Below are 22,066 nucleotides of genomic sequence, written 5' to 3' on the forward strand. Positions count from 1 at the left end.
ATAAAAAGTTAATCTGCAAAATAATGGTTACTGCTAACTTGGTAAAATGACTTCTTTCAGAATTTTCAAAAAAATTTAACGGACTTTGTTTAGCACAAATTATCAATCTTCATATATAAATTCTACAAATAGCAGACCCTCACAAAATTCTTTCAAAGTTCTAAATTTAATCATTTTGCCAATTGAGAAGTAAGTCTTTTCTGCAAAATCCAATATTTTGTTCATTAGGCCTAATTCAATGATTAAAACAATGCGATGACACCATTTTTTTAGTCAAAATTATCTATTTTAATTAAGGAAAGAAAACAAAGTGTGTTAGACCTTTTAATGGCAAAGGTTTCTAGAAATTTATGAAGTGAAATCTTTGGGAACAGTTCTCGGTATGGTTCACTTTGGTAATTCAGAGAAAATGTTGAAAATGTTCAAGTAAATTAGATTTCACTATTTAACTGTAAGGGTCTGGCGCTCATTGTGTGCCTTTAATATAAGTCGTTCTTTTGTAATTATCAAGTAAGAAAACCATGTCACTTCTCGTTTCTCTTTGCGAAATAACTACAATACTTCAAAATTTAGAACAGATACGTAATTAGAGGCTCTGTTATAATTAATGTTAAACTAATTATGGGTGGCATTTGTTTAGTCGAAAGCAAATGACACTGCATTTTGTCAATTTAAGAACCTCAAATATTTTCAAAGTGAGTAGCTATTCATCAACACTTTTTCAACCCGTGTCACTTGTTTCAATTTTCAACATGCATAATGTAGTGACATTAATACTTATAACCGGCTTGATTATCAACTAATATTTGTGATAAAACAACAATTTTTGCAGAAACAAGAAACCAAAGACTCACCATGTTGGATATTAGTAGAGCTATGCGTTCATTTATTCAGCAGTCACAGTTTCGTATTTATTTGTTTCAAACTGGCAGTGTAAAATCCTAACAGAATACATTCAATTTCAATAAACAGACATTTATATAAACGTTAGAAGTAATGTGCTTTCTAAAAATGTGATGTTAGCTGATTTACTGAAACCATAAACGCATATGCATTCCAAGTTTCGGTGATGCAAATTATTCCTTGTCTTTTGAAACACCAATGGCCACATATATTGATGACGTAAAAATTTAAACATCACAACAACATTCAACAAGCAGGCGAGTAGTTTGGAGTTCTCGCCTTCAGTTTTTGTATCGCAAACTTTAATGTGAAACTATTTTACGTTGACTTTTGCAGAATGGATTAGGTTTGGGGCTGTTTAGTTTCAAAGAAAGCTAAAAGTTTCAGAGGAATCGAAAGAGTGCAATAATTGATTCCCCAAGTAGGCTTCACATGCAGTGGCAGTGGCGATGACCTGGTTTTGGTTGTCCTTGGTATTTACGACGCTTTGGGCTTCAGGGACAGCTGTGCCCGTCAACGTAGCCCTAAACAAGCCAGTTTCAGCCAACATCACATGTGGGACCACTGGCATTGAGACCTACTACGGCCACAATCAGATTCTTGTCCAGCCTCGTCTGCGAGTGTCAGGTGAATGTGAAGATGTTAACACTCACCCAGCTTCAGCCATGGTGGATGGCGATCCCAATACCTGGTGGCAGAGCACCTCAAGGTCCAGGCTTGTGGCCGCACAGTTAGGACTGACCAGCGCTGACCCAGAGGCTATTATTATTTTGGATTTGGATCAGGTATGCATTCTTGGAAATAACTTATTGTGGAGTTATTTGTTGGTATTGTTTGCTATAGTTATATTGACTATGAATAATTAAAAACCTGCTTCCAATAATGTAGAAAAGGCTACGCCCAGGTGTATCTTAATCATTAATTATGTATGAAAGTCTGTGAGTAATCATGCTGTTTATTTTACATTGCAATTGTCAGTGAACATGCTCCACCATATATGTCAAACTTTAATGTGACATTCAATTGTGTTTAAAAACTTAATTTTACAATATTTGGTGAAGTTAATTTTTTTACCACTTACTGAACATTCTTGTTGTTAAGGATCTATTCTTTAATCTGTCAACCAATTAACACACCCTTATAACTGTTGTGAATATTTAATACAGCCTGTCCAAGGAGGAAGCAATCAGGTCTGGGAAATTACACGAGAGTTAATTACATTGGTTTTTAATTAGTGGAATGCCAAATAAGGAATTGTTACACTGTGGATTTGTGTGGTGTGATTTTAGACACTTGCCATCTGTTTGTCAGTTATTTTATTATTTTTAAAGTTAAAGAAACTGAAAATATTTTTTAAAAAGTGAGAATAAGGTTCATTACACCGTGTTTTCCCATCTGTAAAACTTTCTGCCTTTTATCTTTTATGCAAATAAAATTATATTGCCAATTAGACCTGATCTCAAATTTCCTAAAATGTTTAATAAGATTAGAACTGGCAAAAATATTTTATGAAAGAAAAACACTTAAAATGGAGGGAAATACTGTGGAATGGAATCAAGAAGCTGATCACAGATGCATGTAGTACACAAACACAAATATGTGCAATTGTAACTTTTTTGATTGAAGTTGTGAATCAGATATTGGTCATTGGTATGCAGTGTTGAAAACTTCACACATTTTCTTTTCATAAGAAATATATATATACATATACTGTTTAGCTGCATGTATATAAAATGCAGCTAAACCGTCTAGAGACAGGTTGTAGGACCTTTTTTATGGTTTTAAAACATAACTATTATATTTACAGGATTGTATATGGTATGAATCATACAATCAACATATGAAATATTCTTTCCATTTTGAATGTGCCAAAAGGGAACAGGGTGCAAGGAAATGGAAGAATACTCTTTTTTTTTTCATAACATTAGTAAAAATTTTTGTCTTCTTGTAACCTACAGGAATTCTCTGTAGAGCAGATCATACTGAGTATGGGAGACTCAAAAAGGCCAGATCGTCTGGCCATTGAGAAATCATTTGATGGAGTAACCTACCAGCCCTGGGTGTATGTGGTGACCAGTACCTCTGAATGCCAGGATATGTTTGGAGTGTCAGAGAGAAAGCAACCAAGCGACAATGTCATACCCATATGTATAAGATATGAAAGTATCAGGGCTACAACAAATGAAACGGTAATAACACGTACATATTTGTCATATTTTTTACAAAATTATAATTATGATTTTAATTGTCAGATTAAATCAAATGTTTGATTATACATATCCATGTTTTGAATCTTCCACAATTGCCAGGGAGTCAAGGCATGTGTATCCTAGGCTTCAGATCCAATTGATGTCAGCTTCTTTATTATCAAATCTTCATACATGCATAGTTTGGCATTCAACATTTTTTTATCAAAAATTATTGTTCTATTACAAATACGACCTCATGGATAGCACCAGGTAGACGAGGATAATAGCTATGTCACATGCCTTTTTACGAACTCAGAGGCATACAATTTAGATGGTGCCTTGAGCATTTAAAATTGGCACAGTAAATTTGAATCAAATGCTGCTGAATGTCAGTCTGTTAAGCAGTGGAGATTTGAAAATAAGGGCACATTTTGTATCTGGTGTTTTAGATAGGCATTTGGAATTTATCCTAAAATTTCAAATGTCTGTCCAGTTAGAGATAAATAATTTTAATTGTGTATTTTTTTTTTCAGATGACATTTGATTTTCAAGCATTTCCACTTGCTGTCAAGGTAAAAACTGTTTACCATTAAGTCCTACAAAGTCTGACAGAACCTCTTCTATCTGAAAATGTACTGTTACATTAAGACAAATGAAATCAATACAGCTTAGAATCAGACCCAATAACTTAGATGGAAAGGTATGAACCAAAAGGACATTTTTTATCTTAATATGCCTCTTTTTTTTTAAAATTACCACTTTCTACCAAGCATATTGTCCTTCAGTTTATTTTATCAATTTCTTTTTGCTGATAATATTTCTGAGAACATTTGTTAATTTATATTCAGGACTGGAAGCTTGCCCGCTATCTTAAGTTGCAGTTTTATGAAATGGAGTTAACATTGGGGGCAACAGGGGATAACTGGGTGAGCATATGCATACTGTTACATAAGATACTGATAAGTCCCATTTTACTTTATCTACTGCAGTGCACTCGGTAGGATTTTTCTAAGGGAGTACCGTACCCCTTGCCCAAAAAAAGAAGGGGTAATTTTCAAAATGAAGGGGTAAAATTAAAAAAATGCTCATCAAGGTGTAATTTTGTGTATTAATAATCATGCAATCACACAGTTCACTTTCATAACAATAACCCACTATCCTTTTATCCAAAATCTTTTATTATTTCAATTTAACAAAAAGAAAACAAAAACAAAATGGACAGGTCACGCATAGGTCACGACTAGATACTGTGTTTGTTAGCGCAGCACTTCAAGTTCAACTGTTTTCTAAGCTGGCCAAATCTGGGGCTAGCCGGTTGCTGCAAACCACTTTGTTTCCAACTGGCAAATGACTGCCAATAATAAACGATCCATTTTGTCTGTGATAATAAATTTTACACTTCAAATTTTCCGGGCAAGTGAACAGCCGAAAGTCACTTGCGTTTCCGGGCAACTACCAGCTAAATTTTAGTTGCCCGGCTGATAAAACTAGTTGCGAAACGCAACCATCGCAAGTAGGTATGTCGGACTCTGAAATCTATAGTAAATAACTTTGCCTACCTTGCATGACAAAACCTTTTAATTGACTGTTGTTTTTTTCCTTTGCTTTTCCTTTTTCTCGTCATTTTGTCATCACTGGTAATCAGCAGAGCTGGAAATTCCCGGTCACCCGCTCGTCAAATGCAACTAAAAATTTATTCTGACGACTAAAACTACAAAAGTCACAAGGGTTACTGGCCTAAAGTATTTGGTCTGGGCGAGTGATTTAAATTGGTCCTAAACGTATGGTTGCTCAATTAAAATGTTGAACAATTATGTGAATAAAAAAACGATCATTTCATCGTTGTTCATACCTTGTTTATACTAAAGAGAGGCACACGTGCTTTGACCTAAAACTTGCATATTATGACCAATCAGAGAAGATTACGTCATCCTCTGCGGGTCAGTGAAAGAAGAAGCATGTTTTAGTCGGGTAATTCAAATATCTTAAGAAAAAAATGAGACACTTGGGAATCAATTATGACATCTTCAACATGAGTCTGACCGTCAACAGTCAACGGACTGGTCAACTTCGCCGATCTTCAAAGCCAAAGGTGTGCGTATTCGTACGCGCTGGGGCTCCAGCCAGTGCGTAAAAACAGCAAAACAACGCGTAATTACGCACTCTCATACGCTAACGAGTTTACTGTACTGTATCCAGGTATTTACAAAATCTATACTTGGGAGTAACTAGGAAATTAGTATTGATTTTATTGATTTAGCAAGTTGTCTGAAAGCATTCATGCACACTGATAATTTTGCTAAGGTTTTCTGATAAATTATTCAACACATGTGACAAATCTCTTGATGCGTTGTATTTGTATTCTACTATTGTAGAATTGTGGCAGATACATCAATATAACCTGGAAATATATGTAAAATTTAGGATTGATCCATTTATATTTTTATTCTTATATTTGTACTAAAAAGTCACTTTAATCAACTCAGAGTGATAGTAGGTTGTTATTCAACACTACTTAGGGAAACATCTGTTCATAAATTTCAGTATAAGTAACTCACATTGAGTTTTGATTTCCTCAAGTCATGGTATTGTTCTTTTATTTTATATAATGCCCATTGCTATTAATGTATGGACACATTTTCCTTGTAGCAACACTACACAGTGCGTGACATTGAGGTGATGGCAGAGTGTATATGTAATGGCCATCAGACTGACTGTGCACAGAACAACCTCACTGGCCAGTATTCTTGTGTGTGTGGTGGCAACACAGAGGGTCTCTACTGTGAGAGATGTCAGCCTTATTATAACCAGGCAGCCTTCACTTATGGAATACCTTGTGAAAGTAAGAGAGAAATGGACTTGTTTGGAAAAATGGGATTGGGTTGCTGTGTTCTTGAGTATGTCAATGAATTTTTAATGTGACAGTTCCAGGCACCTAGTTTTCCAATGGTAATTAATTGAATTCAACATTTTATATGCTGCAGGAGATAATATTTCCATATCACACAAAAATGGGTTTAAGTATTTCTGTGACTTTAAAATTGAAATTTACTTGGTCTTCTATAAATGTGTATAAAATCAAAATCCTTGAACTCAGCATAAAAAAAGATATCATTTTATCCTAGGCTGCAATTGTTTCAACCACAGTGAAGAGTGCTATTACAATCAGACAGTGGATGCCAACAACCTGAGTTTCAATAGCAGTGGTATCAGGGCAGGTGGTGGAGTTTGTATTGACTGTCAACACAATACTTCAGGTAACATCTGCTGTAACTCTGATATTCTAAATAAATTATGATTAATACATCATATGTTACTTGTGTAAATATGCCAAACTGTTGATGACAGGTAAAGTGATGTTTTTTCTGTTTAGCAGATGTAAAATTGATTTTTCTCATGAAAATTTAATAAGTTTTAATCCTACATACTGTGAGTGTTATATGAACAGTAGATTTCAAGTTATGCAGTGTATTTTAATGAAGATGTTGCCAAGAAATGAAAAATTATTATAATTATTTATGATATTTTGTGGCAATCCTTAAATATAATGGATATCCATTTTGCTGTGATAAAAGAGCAGGTTTTTATCCCAACCTTGATTTCAGGTGTCAACTGTGAGAAATGTGAAGACTATTTTTTCCGTCCGCATGGCCGTCCCCAGACCCATCCTAATGCTTGTGTCTCCTGTGATTGTCACATGGCAGGGGTGACACTTAACCTGGAGACAGGACTTTTGGGTGACTGTGTCATGAATAATGATTCCATATTGCCAATTGGAAAGGTGAATAAATAGCTCAGTCAATTTCTAAATCATAAGATCATTTAAAAAATATACATATATTGAAGTGCCTTGTCACTTTTTAAGGAGAAAAGACTGAGCTAATGATTAACAGAAAATCCCCATGCCTGGACATTTTGAAACACTCAATGGTTCTTGGCACCCAGTTAATATTCATACATGATAAAAAGAGAACTAATGAAAAGTTGATTATTGAATTATCAGGGTTGAATCCTGAAACAAAAAAATTAACTTCATTGCCATGATGATATATTTCAGGCTCCAGGAGACTGCTTCTGCAAATCCAATGTGATAGGTTCCAAGTGTGATCAGTGTGCTGAAGGCTACTTTAACCTGTCCCAAGAAAACCCACAGGGTTGTCAAGGTAATATTTACATACCAGTAGTGCATGGCTGAATTCAGAAATTGTATGCAAGCTCTAAATCATGCTTTATCCGACACACTGATGTTAAATTTGTGAATTTTTCTTTGATATTCATTGATAATCAAATAGGTGTTTGAAATTGAATTTTACATGTATAACTTGTAACACTGCTAATTCTGTTAGAGCAGTGCTGCAGTGACCAAATTACATTATGATTTATAAAATAATATGCCATGATATTTCCCTCCAGGTTGTCTGTGCCACAGCCCAGGGACTATTGGTGGTTCAGGTATATGTGAACCTGATAATAATGGACAATGTCCCTGTAAGGAGTTTACTACAAATCGTATCTGTGACATGTGCATGGATGGATATTATGGACTAGAGAGCAACAACACCCAAGGTTAGCTTTTTTTTTTAGGCTTTGGCATTAAACCATCTCACCTTTCCATTTTTGTATTGTACTTTAAATACATTTAACTTCATTTGGACTACCATCACATATTTGGTTCACTTCCTGCTGACCCAAAAGGCCCAGAACCTCATACTTGAATGTCTTGAAAATATTGTGTTCTGTGTTCTATTGAAAAAAGACCAAGATGCATGTCTGAGTTTATATCTTGTCTCTTTATTCTTTGAGTAAAGTATAAACATATAATTTTTCTAATTCTACTCTCCCTCCTCCCTCTGGTGTCAGTGTTCTAAATATCCGTCTTAAAACTGTTATTATAATTTCTAGGATTTTCATTATATTTTCAGGATGCAGTCCATGTAACTGTGATGTTGGAGGTTCCACCAGTCCAGTATGTAATAAGACCACTGGACAGTGTCCATGCAGGCCTAATGTGGCTGGACTGATGTGTGATAGGTATTTGCATGCTTGTTGTACCTATTTAATTGTATGATCACTTACACAAAACCCTTAACCCTTATATTACAATATTTTCACAAAGGTGCTCACTATTTTTCACAGTGATTTAAAAAAAATTCATTCATAGTGACATTCATATGCAATGGTTATACATCCATGTGTTTTCAACTGTTTCAGACCAGCAGATAATTACTACTATCCATCTGTACACTTCATTAGTGCTGAGTTTGAAAATCTTCAAAACAATGCCTGGGACAGAAAGCAGACACCTGATCCTTTCTTTGGATTTGGATATGGAGTTCTTACCCTCACAGTAAGTAAAACAAGTTTGTCATGATAAATAGCAAAGTAGCAAAATTACACACACTGCAACCTGACTAGATTCAGTTTTATGACCTGAAGAATTTTAAATGAGAGAAATGTTTTCGTCTTACTCTTTGAAGGAATAGTAATGATTTTAATAATTTCTTTGCCTTCTTTAATTGATTGTAATGGTTTATCAGGGGGAGTCCACCACCCAGTTAGACATACCTGCAATCGACCAGCTCTCTGGTCAGTTTCATGTTGTCCTCAGGTACATGGCCAATGGCAGCATGGATGGCAACCTGACTGTGCTCTCTGGACAAGGTAATATTTAACAATCACAAAGTACTTGTATGAAAATTGAGAAAATTTTTGTATTTAGTTCACTTGCATGCTATTGTCAAGCTGGGTGCATTCTAATGGTTTTTGTGAAATGTATTTCACAATATTGTTAAATTTTTACTTATTAGCTTTTATTTTAAATTTGAATTTTTTATTTCTCTCATAAAATAAATCATCACTAACATATCTCTTTCAGTCCCACAGTTAAGGCAGATCATCAGCCTCAACTTCTGTCCCACATGGTGTTATATTGCTGTTGGCAATGATGCTGTCATTGACTTGCAGCCTGGATCCTATACCATCCAGATCCAGGTTCCTTCTCAAACTGGGATTGAAATACTATTGGTAAGGTTATATCTGCTTTGTTGAAGGATATGTCACAGCATTTTTAGATTTCTATTTATTTATTATTGGTTTTTTTATCGCCAGGAAAATATATTTGATTGATTTCCCTGTATTGTGTAAATGCTATATTATCATGAAGGTTTCTTTATTAGTTAAATAAGAGCATGCCTGTTTTTTTTCCATCTGACACAACTAACAAACTTTTAAAGAAATTCTTATACTAATATTGGTTCCTGGGATATGCAGCTGTTCAGAGTAGAACTGCATGAAGTTGGTATTCTTAATTTAAAATTATTTGCATGTTGACTTTCTGATGATGATTTTTTGTGTTGGTTTTATGTTGTATTTCAATACTAACCCCAGTTATGCATGTTGGTTAAAGGATCAGGTTATAGCTCTCCCAGTAGAGTTCAGGAATGCTACAGAGGTGCTGGGTGGAGAAGCCAACACATTTCATTCCACTTGTGATGTTGTGAGTAATCTGGCAAGGTCAGTATCTAGGCTGTAAAAGTGATGGTATGTTTGGTCTCCTCTTAAAGCATCTTGTTGGCATCCATAGTTTTGTTAGAGGTGATTTAGTTGATTATTAAGTAGAAAGTATGAAGGACACGTGGATTCAAGCTTTGATAAACCTTGTTTAGTCTTTGATAGTTTCCAAAGAATTATTATTGTCTTGAGTAACAATAAGTGATTAGGATTTGTAGAAAATGTTCTTTGGAATATCTACCTCTACCCTTAATTAAACATTTGTTATTAGGTAAAAGAAACATTGCCTCTATTTTTTATCATATGGGCTCAGGTAAAAGAAACATTGCCTCTATTTTTTATCATATGGGCTCAGTAAACAGACAAAAAATGTGACAATGGCTTTTAACCACATATCTAATATGCCATTTGTTTTACAGGGACCCTGCTAGGCAAAATTACTGTGATTCCCAAGAGTTCTCCCTGACCTCATACTACCTGAATGGTGCAGTGCCCTGTAACTGTGACATCCTGGGCAGTAATGGGACCATGTGTCAGCCTAAAGGTGGTCAGTGTACATGCAAACCAGGAGTGACTGGACAAAGGTGTGACCAGTGCATGGTAGAGTTCTACAGCCTGACTTCAGCAGGATGTGCAGGTAATCACAAGTTAAATTAGATCACAGACTGTTATGCTGTGCCATTGTACAGTCTGTCTGTCTGTCTGTCTGTCCATCTCTCCAACCCTCCCTCTATCCCTTCAGTAGACTGTTTGAGACATTGGGAATGACCTGGCAACCAGTATTTTTTCCTGCACCTTACATTTGGTTCTTGTTTTCTGTAACACAAATGTCCAAGTGTGTAGACCTTTGTTTTCTTCACAAATTTAAGTCCCTTCAGCAATAATTCTCACACTACAAAAATGTAAATCCATATTTCTTCTGATTTGTTTTGTTCAAAAGAAAATTTAACCATACATTCTTGTTTTTATGTACAGACACAGATGTGTCTGTACATATTGCCATCACCTGCGTCTGTCGTCGCCGTCGCCGTCGCCGATCATGTCGCCGTCGCCGTGCACTTTCAGCGTTAACACCATAAGTGGAAGACAGTTTTACTTTTTGGCTTTATATTTACAGAGCTGATGAATATTCATAAAACACAGGTCAAGTTCGAAAATCAGTATGATCGGGCCATTATTGTAGAATTTATGCTGTTTTTTCACTTTTCAGCATATATGCAACACTGTTAACACATTTCAAGGAAAACTGATAGGCCTGTTGTCATGAAACTCACAGGAGTAATCAATCTTACTAAAACGCAGATCAAGTTCGAAAATCGGCATGATCGGGCCACTATTTTAGTAGTTATGCTGTTTTTTCACTTTTCAGCATATATGCAACACTGTTAACACATTTCAAGGAAAACCCATAGGCCTGTTGTCATGAAATTCACAGGAGTAATCAATCTTACTAAAACGCAGGTCAAGTTCGAAAATCGGCATAATCGGACCATTATTTTATAAGTTATGCTGTTTTTTCACATTTCCTCAGATTCAATTCTTAGGCATGTTAACAGTCTCATTTAATTAATAAGATACGTAAAAGTGTTTGTTTGACATTTTCTGCATCTTTACAACATTGTTAGTTGATTACTTAAAAATGATGGTAAACTTGTAATCGTGTATTGTGTAATAAGGTGTCAAAAATGGAAATAAACTCATATCATTGCAGTTTGTAAGATTCAATCATTCACTATGTTCAGAAACTCAGAATGGAGGAAATTGGACATTTGACACTGTTCTATTGATATTTTTCACATCTCATCAATTTTCTTAGTTGATCATATAAAAATGGCAGTAAACTGTTAATTTTGTTTTATGTTAAAAAAGTGTTAAAAATGGAAATAAACCCATTTCAGAATAGTGCTGTCTTGTTTCACATTTCCTCAGATTCAATTTTTAGGCATGTTAACAGTTTCATTATTTAATTAATAAGATAAGTAAAAGTGTTTGTTTGACATTTCCTGCATCTTTACAACATTGTTAGTTGATTTTGTAAAAATGATGGTAAACTTGTTATCGTGTATTGTGTAATAAAGTTTCAAAAATGGAAATAAACTCATATCACTGCAGTTTGTAAGATTCAATCATTCACTATGTTCAGAAACTCAGAATGGAGGAAATTGGACATTTGACACCGTTTTATTGATATTTTTCACATCTCATCAGTTTTCTTAGTTGATCATATAAAAATGGCAGTAAACTGTTAATTTTGTTTTATGTTAAAAAAGTGTTAAAAATGGAAAAAAAAAACATTTCAGAACAGTGCTGTCTTGTTTACATTTTGGCATTTTCAAGTTGTGACTTTGAAGTTCCATGGGCCGGAAGACCTTTGCTAGTCAAATTTTCTGAATATCCATAATACTAATGTTTTATTATTAAAAATTGATGGTCATTATGCTGTTAAACGTTATGTAATATTGCATCAAAATTTGGAAAAAAATATTTTGGGCACTGCTCCCATGATGACCATTTAAGAAAAATCATGTCACTTACTGTTCTCAAACTTACAGGAAAGAAACATGGGACTAAAATACAGCTTCAGTATGCAATGCAGTCTGTTTGGTAATTCTTTCTGCTAGTTAAACAGTTTTTTTTGTGAAAGTTTAATTTTTCACATATTGGCATTTTCAAGGTGTGACTTTGAAGTTCCATGGGCTTGAAGACACATGCTAGTCACATTTTCTGAAAATCCATGATACGCATATTTATTATTAAAAATTGACGGTCATTATGCTGTTAACCACTATGTAATATTGCATCAGAATAGAAGAAAACACAATTTTGGGTGCTGCTGCCATGATGACCATTATGGGAAAACCATGTTACTGATGATTGCCAAATGTTCAGAAAAGAAATACAGGACTAAAATGCAGCCTGAGTTGGAAAAACAGTCTAATTGGCTTCTTTTTCTGGAAGTTATACATTTTCAAAGTGTGAACTTGAACTGCCATGGGCCTGAAGCCTTATGCTTGTTACACATTTTACTTACATTGGTATTACCTGTTGAGCATAATTTAAATTTGATGTTGAATTTGCAGTTTTACATAATGTACTTTTGCATCAGAATTGACAGTAGCCTATTTTGTGCATAGTTATTTCCTGCTTTTTGTCTGTACATTTGACAGCTTTGCTGCCTTGTTTTCTCTTTAGCCTGTGAGTGTGCCAGCGATGACAAGATCTGTGACTTTGTTACTGGTCAGTGTAAATGTCCACCCAATACACAGGGCAGGCAGTGTGACCAGTGTGTGGCCAACCACTGGGGCTGGGATGGCAAAGTAGGGTGCCAGGCTTGTGGTTGTAATGCCACTGGCTCAGTGAACCTGCAGTGTAACCTGACCACAGGTGTGTGTGCCTGTCAGCCTGGAGTTCATGGTGCCCAGTGCCTGGAGTGCCTGGATGAGTATGCCTTCTTCAGTCCCACTGGCTGTGTGGCATGTAACTGTAACACTGCTGGCAGCACAAGTACTGTTTGTGACAAGGGGAGTGGACAGTGCCCATGCAAGGTCAGTGCACATGGAAAGTCAAGGTGTATCTGCTGTGTTTTAATCTAATGCTAAGGAAACTGAACATTGTGATATGTTTAAGAAACATGAAAATTTTTATTGTTCAGAATTGATAACACAAAGAATAAGCACTGATTTCACCAACTGAAACATTTGGTCTTAAACAAATGAATAGAACAGGTTCTTGATTTTAATTTTAAAAAAAACTTTGATAGTTTCTATTCCTTTGTATACACTGATAATTACTTTTTTCAGAGTAACACAGTGGGCCAGTACTGTGGCAGTTGTAGGGCAGGAACATACCATCTGTCTAGTAGTTATGATACTGGCTGCCTGGACTGTATATGTATGGGTATCACTCAGAACTGTGCCAGCTCAGGACTGAGATACACACGGGTGAGAAAAATGATCAGAGCTCACATGTAGAATCATGTATGGTAACAATGTGTAGCATGTAAGAAAACAGGGAAATTTTACAAAAACTAGATGTCCATGCTCATGAACTATCCCTGCTGTTTTAGTTTTTTGCATTTTAATAACGTATATCATGATATTTGATTGATTTAATCACAATTTTAAAAACAATTTGGTAAATAGTATATATAATATAATTTAAGTGTCATATTGCTTGATTTCTTCCATTTTTTCATTCAGCAAACTCTTGCAGTAAACCAGTTTAATGATGGTATTAGCAAGCCATCCTTTGAAGTGATGAATGCCACCGCATCCAAACCTATCAATGCCACAAACACACTGCTGAATGGCATCGAAGTCGCCCAGGCAACCATTAGCAACCCACAAGAACCTCTGTATTGGAGAAGCATATACACCTTCATCAATGACTTCACCAAGTATTACGGATCCAGTCTAAACATGACTGTGCATTATATCAATGTCCTTGGGTTTGGAGCACCACTCAACACCAGTGTGGTGTTGGTCACACCCACTCAGAAGAGACTGTACTATTCAGTGCCCGAAGTTCAAGTCAACACCACCACAACAATATCAGTGAAATGGCTGGAGAGTTTCTGGAGGGTTGTGGATACTAATGCTCCAGTGAGTAGAGGGGAGTTCCTCACATGTCTGGCTGATGTGAAGTGGCTGTTGCTTCCGGCTTCCTGGTCAACAGGGCCCCATGTCACAAGGTGAGTGGTGGATATATGTGTGGAATTTAAACTCAAGAAACCTTGAGGAAAGTTAATTTTAGTTGTGATAGTGTTCAAAATGACGAGTGTTACTTAAATAAGATTTATATTTCGACTTCTGAGGATTAAGATTAGTAAGAAAATATTCAATTTACACAGTATTAATAGATATTCAAGTGGGTAGCATTGATACACATGTAATTTTTCAATCCATGTTTTCAGTATTGAAGCTGTGCAGTATGAAGAAGCCTCCACCTCAGGCACTGGGTCTTTAGCACTGTCAGTAGAACAGTGTGTATGTCCTCCTGGATATGATGGACTTTCATGTGAGGTAAGACATTAAGTTCATTAAATATAAATGGTGGTGACAATAAAAACCATTCTTAATTTTATAAGTTATATAGTTTAATGCTTAAGAAATGTATGTGCCTGTTTGTGAATAGTTATCATTCATTTTCAATTTATCATCGGAAGAAATCATTTGTCATAAAAAAGGTTGATGGTGTCTAAGGTATTTTAGAGTTGAAAACACTTTCTCAGCCAGCAACACAAAGGTATTTGCTAATTTCTTGTTAATCCATAACAGTGCAGAAGAGTTGCATATTTTGATTAATATGCCCCTGATGTATTTATTCCAGAGATGTGCCACAGGGTACAAGCGTGAGAACGTGACCACCCATGGCTACCTGGGTGTGTGTATTCCCTGTGAGTGTAATGGCCATGCTGAGTACTGTGACCCAGACACTGGAGAGTGCAAGGACTGCAGGGATAACACCACAGGTACGGAGACTGTATTGGCAGTGAAAGCACTCAGTCAATACCTACTTCAGATGTAATTACCTCAAATTAGTATGTTGCCTTTGTGGATGGCATGCTGCCTGTTCCTGATCATGTAAAATCTTTTTATTTATAAGAATACAGATTTTACAGTTAACCTTGCCCAGTGAGCAACCTAATTATTATCTATTTGTGTAGGGATGAAATGAAAAATAAAGCAGGGTATGTAAAAAAAATACCCATATAATATATAATTACTATAGGAGCTGAAGTCAGATTGAGAGAAAGTCTCAAAAACCTTACAAATATTTTATTATAAGCTACAGTCTTTTGAAAATACAACACCAGTGGATATGCACATTCTTTTCGTTACAGTGTAACAACCAGGCAGAATTACTGAATTTTCTGTATTATTCAGGGACAAACTGTGAACTTTGTGCCATTGGTTACTATGGCGATGCTACCCAGGGGACCCCCAATGACTGTAGGCCCTGTCCCTGCCACAGCCCCAGGGTCATGGACCCCAGCTGTACTGAGGTGAACGGATCAGTGCAGTGTCTTAGCTGTGCTCTAGGTTATACTGGAGATATATGTGATAGGTAAGGGAATTAGTCTAACAAGGGAACTTCTGGTCTTGGGATGGGTATACGTCTACTACATTTCTCACTGGAAATAAAGTGAGCATATATTTCTGTAAGACCTGAAATTTAAGGAAACAACAACAACAACAACAAAAAATGGTTTATTATTGGCCAAATTATTTTTTTACACATTTCTTCCTATTATATTTGTTCAGTTTGGAGTGTATCAGACTGTATGGTATAATGTTCTCACTTCCAGCTGCTTACCATTCTTCTATGGCAACCCTGAGGTTCAGGGGACTGGGACTTGCACAGAGTGTAACTGTAATGGGAACTCCCTGGACTGTGACACCAGGACTGGGGTATGCTCAGGGTGCAGCTCCAACACCACTGGCTTACACTGTGAGAGGTGTATAGAGGGGATGTTTGGAGATGCCTCACAGCAGAATTGTAGAGGTAAAATTCAGTGCTGTTTATTTCTGTTAAAGTAAAACATGGAGATGTAAAAAAAGCAATAATGTTGGAATCAAATTTCTTCAGTTCATCTAGACTACAGGTTCAACATATAAAGTGTATTGACTCTAGGCATAACAAGCAAAGGATATTATTTTGATATTTTAGTCCAAGAGATTCTATATTCTTATTCTTATCTCCAGGTTGTGACTGTGTAATGACTGGCTCCACTAGTGCCATATGTAACCACACCACAGGTCAGTGTGACTGCAGACCAGGAGTGGGGACCAGAGACTGTGGGAGCTGCCTGGAAAACTACTGGGGATATAATATCAGACCATTCAACAGTATGTATCACTGATATTGGTTGCTTGTTTCATTGCTTTGTTGTATGTTCAACTCACCATGTATCAGAGGCAGTGATGCACAACATGTCCCTGTCTTTCATGTATATTAAAGTATGGGATAAGATAGTTGCATTTGTCCCTGAAAATTTTACTTGTGGATAAGGGTATATCATGATTATCACAATGTATTTTTAATAAAGAATTAATAGCATAAAAAAAGAGACATCTAATATGATGATAATATTTTAGGTTGCATACCATGTGACTGTAATGTGGCTGGCAGTACTACATTACAGTGTGCTGGGGACACAGGTGTGTGTTCATGTAAGTCTCATACAGCTGGGGACAAGTGTGACCAGTGTGCACCTGGACTATGGGGACTGCCATATAGACCATGTGAAGGTAAGATATGTTAATGACACTGGGGTGTGGTAACCTAAGAGTAAGGACTGGAGGAAAGGTGAGGGCTGAACACCTGGATTTTGGTGACTGTCAGCCATATAAACTGTGTAAAGGTATGAACACAGTATGATACGTATATGAAAAACATTCAGATTATGGTAATGGGCTGCATAGTGAGAGCATATTTTTACAAGGAAAGAGATGTCAGGAATTGCTTGTTAACACTTACATGTATTTTTCATTTTGAATAGAAAACTTTTTATTCTGAAGTCGTTTCTCCTGTTCTACTTCCAGCGTGTGCCTGTAACACCACTGGTAGTGTGAATGCATCAGCCCCCTGTGACACCGTATATGGTCAATGTGAGTGTAAGCCTGGGGTGACAGGCAGGCAGTGTGACCAGTGTGAGAAATTTTTCATTGGATTTGGTCCTGCTGGATGCACTAGTAAGTATACAGCGTACAATGTCTTCTAGACAATGCCTCGATCTTTTCAATGGGGCAAATTTGTGGATTTTTGCAATAATATATTTTAAAGTCATAATTACTTATAATTAGAACAAAATTTAAAAAACAGGCTACATTTAGTTCTATTCTATGTAGTAAAAGCACCACAAATGCTATAAAGAAATACAATTTCTATGATTCTGAAATTATGTATCTGGAAAAGAGCAAATTATTACTGTTACAGCATACTTGTGTCCCATGGCTGATATCTATATCCAACACACAGTAAAAAGCGTGATGAAGTAGTAGTTGTCTGCTTTTAAAGCCTATGGCTCATTAAGTACATGTATGTAGTCCATGCTTAGTTACAATGATATGTGTGTTAATGTAATTATAATATATATCCTTTTTCCATTACAGGATGTCTTGATTGCCAGTATTCACTGGGTACAGATACACTTGTCTTGCAAGACACCTGGCAAACTTACTGGAATGTCAGCAGTACTGTAGGGGGCCTTGTGGCACAAGATGCACAGCTCCAGCAGCTCACTCAGACACTGACGGGGACTCTGGACAGTATTGGATTCTCAGAAAGCACTCTCTTCTCCCTGGAGGCTACATTGAGGAACATTACAAATAAGGAAGCTGGCTATAATCAGAGTGTTATCAGTCTGCAGTCAAGGGTGAGGAAATTAATCTATATATTTATTTCTTCTTACTTTGCCAACATTGTTGCTTTAAATGAAATGCATCTAAACTTATTTTCTCATGTTGACATTAATTTAGGTTCAAATGGCTGTTGATGCTGCTAATTCGTTAAGAAATGAAGCAAGAGCAGAGCTGAACAGGCTGCAAGACATCAAGAATGATGTCAGGAGTGCACTGCAGAGTGCTCTAGAAATTGAAGCTGTATCTGTTGGTACAATAAGTCAACTGACCAACTACAGTGTGCAAGTAGAACAGGTACAGTGTTTAATGTATATATATTTTCATAGCCCATATATAAATTATGTATTATAGAGGTAGAAGATTAAAAGAATGTCTTGGTTATTTGCACATAATCTCATTTTAAAAGTAAGCAAGTAAGAAGTTTTTGCAATTGGTTTCAATAACGAGTTGCAAACAATGTCATTAAACGAATACTTACATTCTATTATTCAGCTCCTTGCCAAAAGCAGAGAAGTAAGCAGGTATCTGAACCAGAACTTCTCAGCAGAATTGTCCAGAACAGCAGCAGAATTGGCTGCTGGCATTGCAACAGCTACAGATGCACAGGCCACCAGTGAGCTGATTCAACAACAGGTAAGAATGAAGTAATTTTTGTCATGATTATGATAATATTTTCATGGGGATGTAAATATAACTAAACTATATTTTGAATATCATCTTATCATTTTACAACTTAATTTTGACATTGCTAAAGTTTTGCATCTCTATTTTCATCAGAGTGCTGTGTGTGCTAACTTAGAAGGTGCAGCTCTAAATGCTCAGTCTGCCCTGAGCCAAGTTGAGGCCAACATACAGGCCATAACCACTGCAGCAAGTAATGTAATGTCTGCCAGGGATAGAGTGATGGACATACTCAACCAAACTGAGGTACACATTTGATGGATAGCTTTCTTATACACTAATATTCAGTGAGCTTGTGGGAAGGATATAATTTTTTTTTTTAATTTTTAATGCGCTTGCAAAATGTTCTTTTGATATTAAAAAGATGGCTTCAAATTCAGTTGTTTAGGATTAACATTCATAATATGTATATGTGGATTTAAAATGTATTGGATACAAGGACTTTACCCTGTTAAAGGGATAATAACTCTTCGTATGAGATCTATATTTCACAATAAAAACATTGTGAATAAATCATAGAAATATAATATATTCTGTTTTACCACAAAAATGGCAGTTATAACTATTATTCTGATATCTGAGCTTGTCTTTAGACCACGTGACCTCCATTGATGGCTATACTCTGTTAAAATCTCTTAAGAGATTTTAACAAAAAAACAAACTTTTTAGAAAAAAACCAGGGACTAACTTTGAATGTAAAAATGGATTCATTAACCATTGGTAAGTATAGGAAAATTGTTGTTTACTCCAGGAAAATTAATTTTTTGGCCGAAACGAAGAGTTATTATCCCTTTAAGATTTTTGTCTTATATAAAATAATTGGTTCAAAACATTTTACTTTTAGTATCAAAAAAGCTATGCATTGACCCTGTTTAGTGAGGCAGAAGCCATACTAAACTTGACAGCAGTTACTTTGAATGCCAGCAGAGACTCTTTCCTTGAAGGCCAACAGGCATTTGCTGAGGCATCAGCAATTGTTGCAGATGGGATTCCTAAAGACAGTATGTACTGCCCACTATATTAATGCTAATTTGAAGTTACACTGCTTGCCATTATATGTAGTTTGAAGCATGTGCTAGGAAAAGAGAAGAGTTTTTTTTATTTTATCAAGTACACATCTTCACAGCATAAATTTGAATGTGATTTGCCTCATTGAAGTGTAATGCAAAATGCTTTTTTAGCACTGCACAAAGCAGTTTTAATTGATTTTGATACCAAAAAATGTGAATGTATCTCAAAATATAGATTTGTGATTGTATAGAGACCTGAACCACAGAACCCCATCAAGATGAAGCCTTGAAGTACAGATTTGAGCAAATCACAGTCATTTATTTGGACTCCTCTAAATGTGGTGGAACTTGGGCAAAATTGTGGTTCACTGTATTGTGGACTGGGCTAATAATTTTTTGACAACTTCTTGGTCTTGATGGGTTCTTGGGTTTAGTGGGAGTGATAGCATGCTAGAATGAGGTTTATGCTGCATGTTGCCTGACACCTTTGTAGCCACAATTGCTTTTTACCCTTTTCTTCTTGCCTTGGAGACAACAGTTTGACAGAATGCTTTAGTGCTCCTTAAACCAAATGGATGCATTCCAACCTTGAACTGGTTCTCTTTCTTTACAGTTCTGATATCCAGCTACATTTCCTGTTTTTTTTTATTATTATATCCCTAACTCATCATGATAATTGTTTTTATTTCTAACTTCTTCTTGAACCTAAAGCATTATGCAGTCATGGTCACTGTGAAACTCAGTGACAATAACACACCAACTCCTGGATGTCTGCCTCTTGCTCTCTGTATATATATTCTGTACCTGGAAGAATTATCCTCTCAATATCCTTCACATGAGTGAATTATCTTTCCCCCTCCATTCCCCCCTTGATGAGTGACATGAAAGTGGGTTTGGTTCTGCTAACAGGTGCATGCAGGTTAAAAGGTTTATATGTGATCCATGTAAAAATTTCAGACCAAATCCCACTGGATGCTGCAGGTCACCAGTACATGATAATGTTTATGGAGAACAGAGTAGAGAATGGGCCCAAGTACAGATACCTGGAGCTGTTCATCACTCCAGCAGGTATAGAAACAAACAACGTGACAGTCCAAATAAATCAGGTGTACAATAGTGCTATACCAAACATGACCTTTGTGGTCAGTGCAGGAGAGGTGAAGAAGGTGAACATATCTGTTGAGCTCAGGATGCAAGGGTCAGTAATGACCAGGCAGGGTCTGGAGATTTTGGCCACTGATAGAATAGTTGTCTATGCCTTGAACAAGGATGAGTTCTCCACTGATGGGTTCCTGTCTCTTCCCAGAGAATCTCTGGGGACAGACTACTACACAGTCTCGTATTACCCTCCTAATTATAAAACACAGGTGGGTGTGGCAGCTATGGAGGATAACACTGAAGTGATCATCACTTTGCCACAGCAGACCTTCACAAGCAGTCGCGTGTTTGTGCTGTACAGGGACAATATTTTCAGGAATGGTAACTCATTCACGGTGATGATGAACAGGTTTGATACTCTCCAGTTACAAGACGAGGTGGCTGCTGATTTGACAGGCACACGCATCCAATCCAGCAAACTAGTGGCAGTGTTTAGTGGGAATGTACGAACTAATGTGGGACAAGGCACCCGTTCTAGGGACCACTTGGCAGAGCAGATTCCACCAATCAGCTCATGGGGGAGGAACTTTGCAGTGGTGCCAATTCCAAATCGTACCACTGGAGATGTGGTCAAGATAGTTGCCAGCCAGCCAAATACAGAACTGATTGTTGCTAATGCTACAGAAGAAATGGTCTATACACTCACCCAGGCAGGGAGTAGTAGAACACTCCTGCTACCGTCATCTACTTACTGTTTCATTGCAGCAACAAAACCCATCCTTGTAGCTCAAATTGTTTACAGTCAGTTGACAGAGGAGAGCATTGAAAAGGCTGACCCGTCAATGATCCTCATCCCGTCCATCGAGCACTACAGCTCCAACTACCATTTTGCCCTGCCAAAGCCCTCAGTGGGCAACTACACCCACTACTTTCTGATAGCCATTGAGGACAGTGCCAAGAATGGGGTCATTCTTGATGGTCAGCCATTGCCCAGTGCTGCCCTGTGGCACCCTATCCCCTTCACCACCTTAGTGGGTGGGTATTTTGTGGTCAGTGGAGACCAGGCACACACCATTACTCACACTGACCGCTCAGTGACCTTCATGGGGGTTATGTATGGAGCAGGAGACAGGGAGAGCTATGGACTGCCTATTGGGATGAGGGTACGAAACCAGGTAGGTCGACTGATTTTTATGGTTAAATTTCAGAAAAATTTAGATTTTAGAAGTTTAAGAGATTAACATTTCCATTTCATTGCTTATGTTATAAGTAAGTCACAAATATCCTGTCTTTACATTTTTGTATAGGTGTA

General features: G+C 36.6%; 2 protein-coding genes across 4 annotated transcripts in view; one reads left to right on the forward strand and one right to left on the reverse strand.

The window, feature by feature from the left end:
• Positions 1-22,066, reverse strand: part of LOC106181985 (proteasome subunit alpha type-4) — a 43,820-nt gene that overhangs the window by 3,881 nt on the left and 17,873 nt on the right. The gene's annotated exons all lie outside the window — the stretch shown is intronic.
• Positions 1,121-22,066, forward strand: part of LOC106181951 (uncharacterized) — a 34,504-nt gene continuing 13,558 nt past the window's right edge. For 2 of the 3 annotated variants that reach the window (XM_087002409.1, XM_087002410.1), the window contains exons 1-31: positions 1,122-1,688; positions 2,862-3,092; positions 3,626-3,664; positions 3,941-4,018; positions 5,742-5,934; positions 6,218-6,349; positions 6,698-6,873; positions 7,150-7,255; positions 7,506-7,658; positions 8,015-8,123; positions 8,304-8,439; positions 8,630-8,753; positions 8,968-9,116; positions 9,499-9,605; positions 10,022-10,239; positions 12,795-13,147; positions 13,403-13,543; positions 13,802-14,292; positions 14,515-14,623; positions 14,931-15,072; positions 15,488-15,668; positions 15,910-16,106; positions 16,307-16,450; positions 16,700-16,852; positions 17,147-17,296; positions 17,717-17,979; positions 18,083-18,259; positions 18,458-18,598; positions 18,743-18,892; positions 19,491-19,647; positions 20,614-21,929. In XM_087002409.1, the coding sequence (XP_086858535.1) occupies positions 1,353-1,688; positions 2,862-3,092; positions 3,626-3,664; positions 3,941-4,018; positions 5,742-5,934; positions 6,218-6,349; positions 6,698-6,873; positions 7,150-7,255; positions 7,506-7,658; positions 8,015-8,123; positions 8,304-8,439; positions 8,630-8,753; positions 8,968-9,116; positions 9,499-9,605; positions 10,022-10,239; positions 12,795-13,147; positions 13,403-13,543; positions 13,802-14,292; positions 14,515-14,623; positions 14,931-15,072; positions 15,488-15,668; positions 15,910-16,106; positions 16,307-16,450; positions 16,700-16,852; positions 17,147-17,296; positions 17,717-17,979; positions 18,083-18,259; positions 18,458-18,598; positions 18,743-18,892; positions 19,491-19,647; positions 20,614-21,929 (6,552 nt within the window). In that variant the 5' untranslated portion in view covers positions 1,122-1,352. Of the gene's footprint in view, positions 1,689-2,861; positions 3,093-3,625; positions 3,665-3,940; positions 4,019-5,741; positions 5,935-6,217; positions 6,350-6,697; positions 6,874-7,149; positions 7,256-7,505; positions 7,659-8,014; positions 8,124-8,303; positions 8,440-8,629; positions 8,754-8,967; positions 9,117-9,498; positions 9,606-10,021; positions 10,240-12,794; positions 13,148-13,402; positions 13,544-13,801; positions 14,293-14,514; positions 14,624-14,930; positions 15,073-15,487; positions 15,669-15,909; positions 16,107-16,306; positions 16,451-16,699; positions 16,853-17,146; positions 17,297-17,716; positions 17,980-18,082; positions 18,260-18,457; positions 18,599-18,742; positions 18,893-19,490; positions 19,648-20,613; positions 21,930-22,066 lie in introns of all 3 variants that reach the window. The other variant, XM_087002408.1, reaches the window with a different exon arrangement.

This window comes from Lingula anatina, chromosome 1 (genome assembly GCF_051362555.1).
Source record: "Lingula anatina isolate TDL-2025a chromosome 1, LinAna3.0, whole genome shotgun sequence".
Lineage (NCBI taxonomy): Eukaryota > Metazoa > Brachiopoda > Lingulata > Lingulida > Lingulidae > Lingula > Lingula anatina.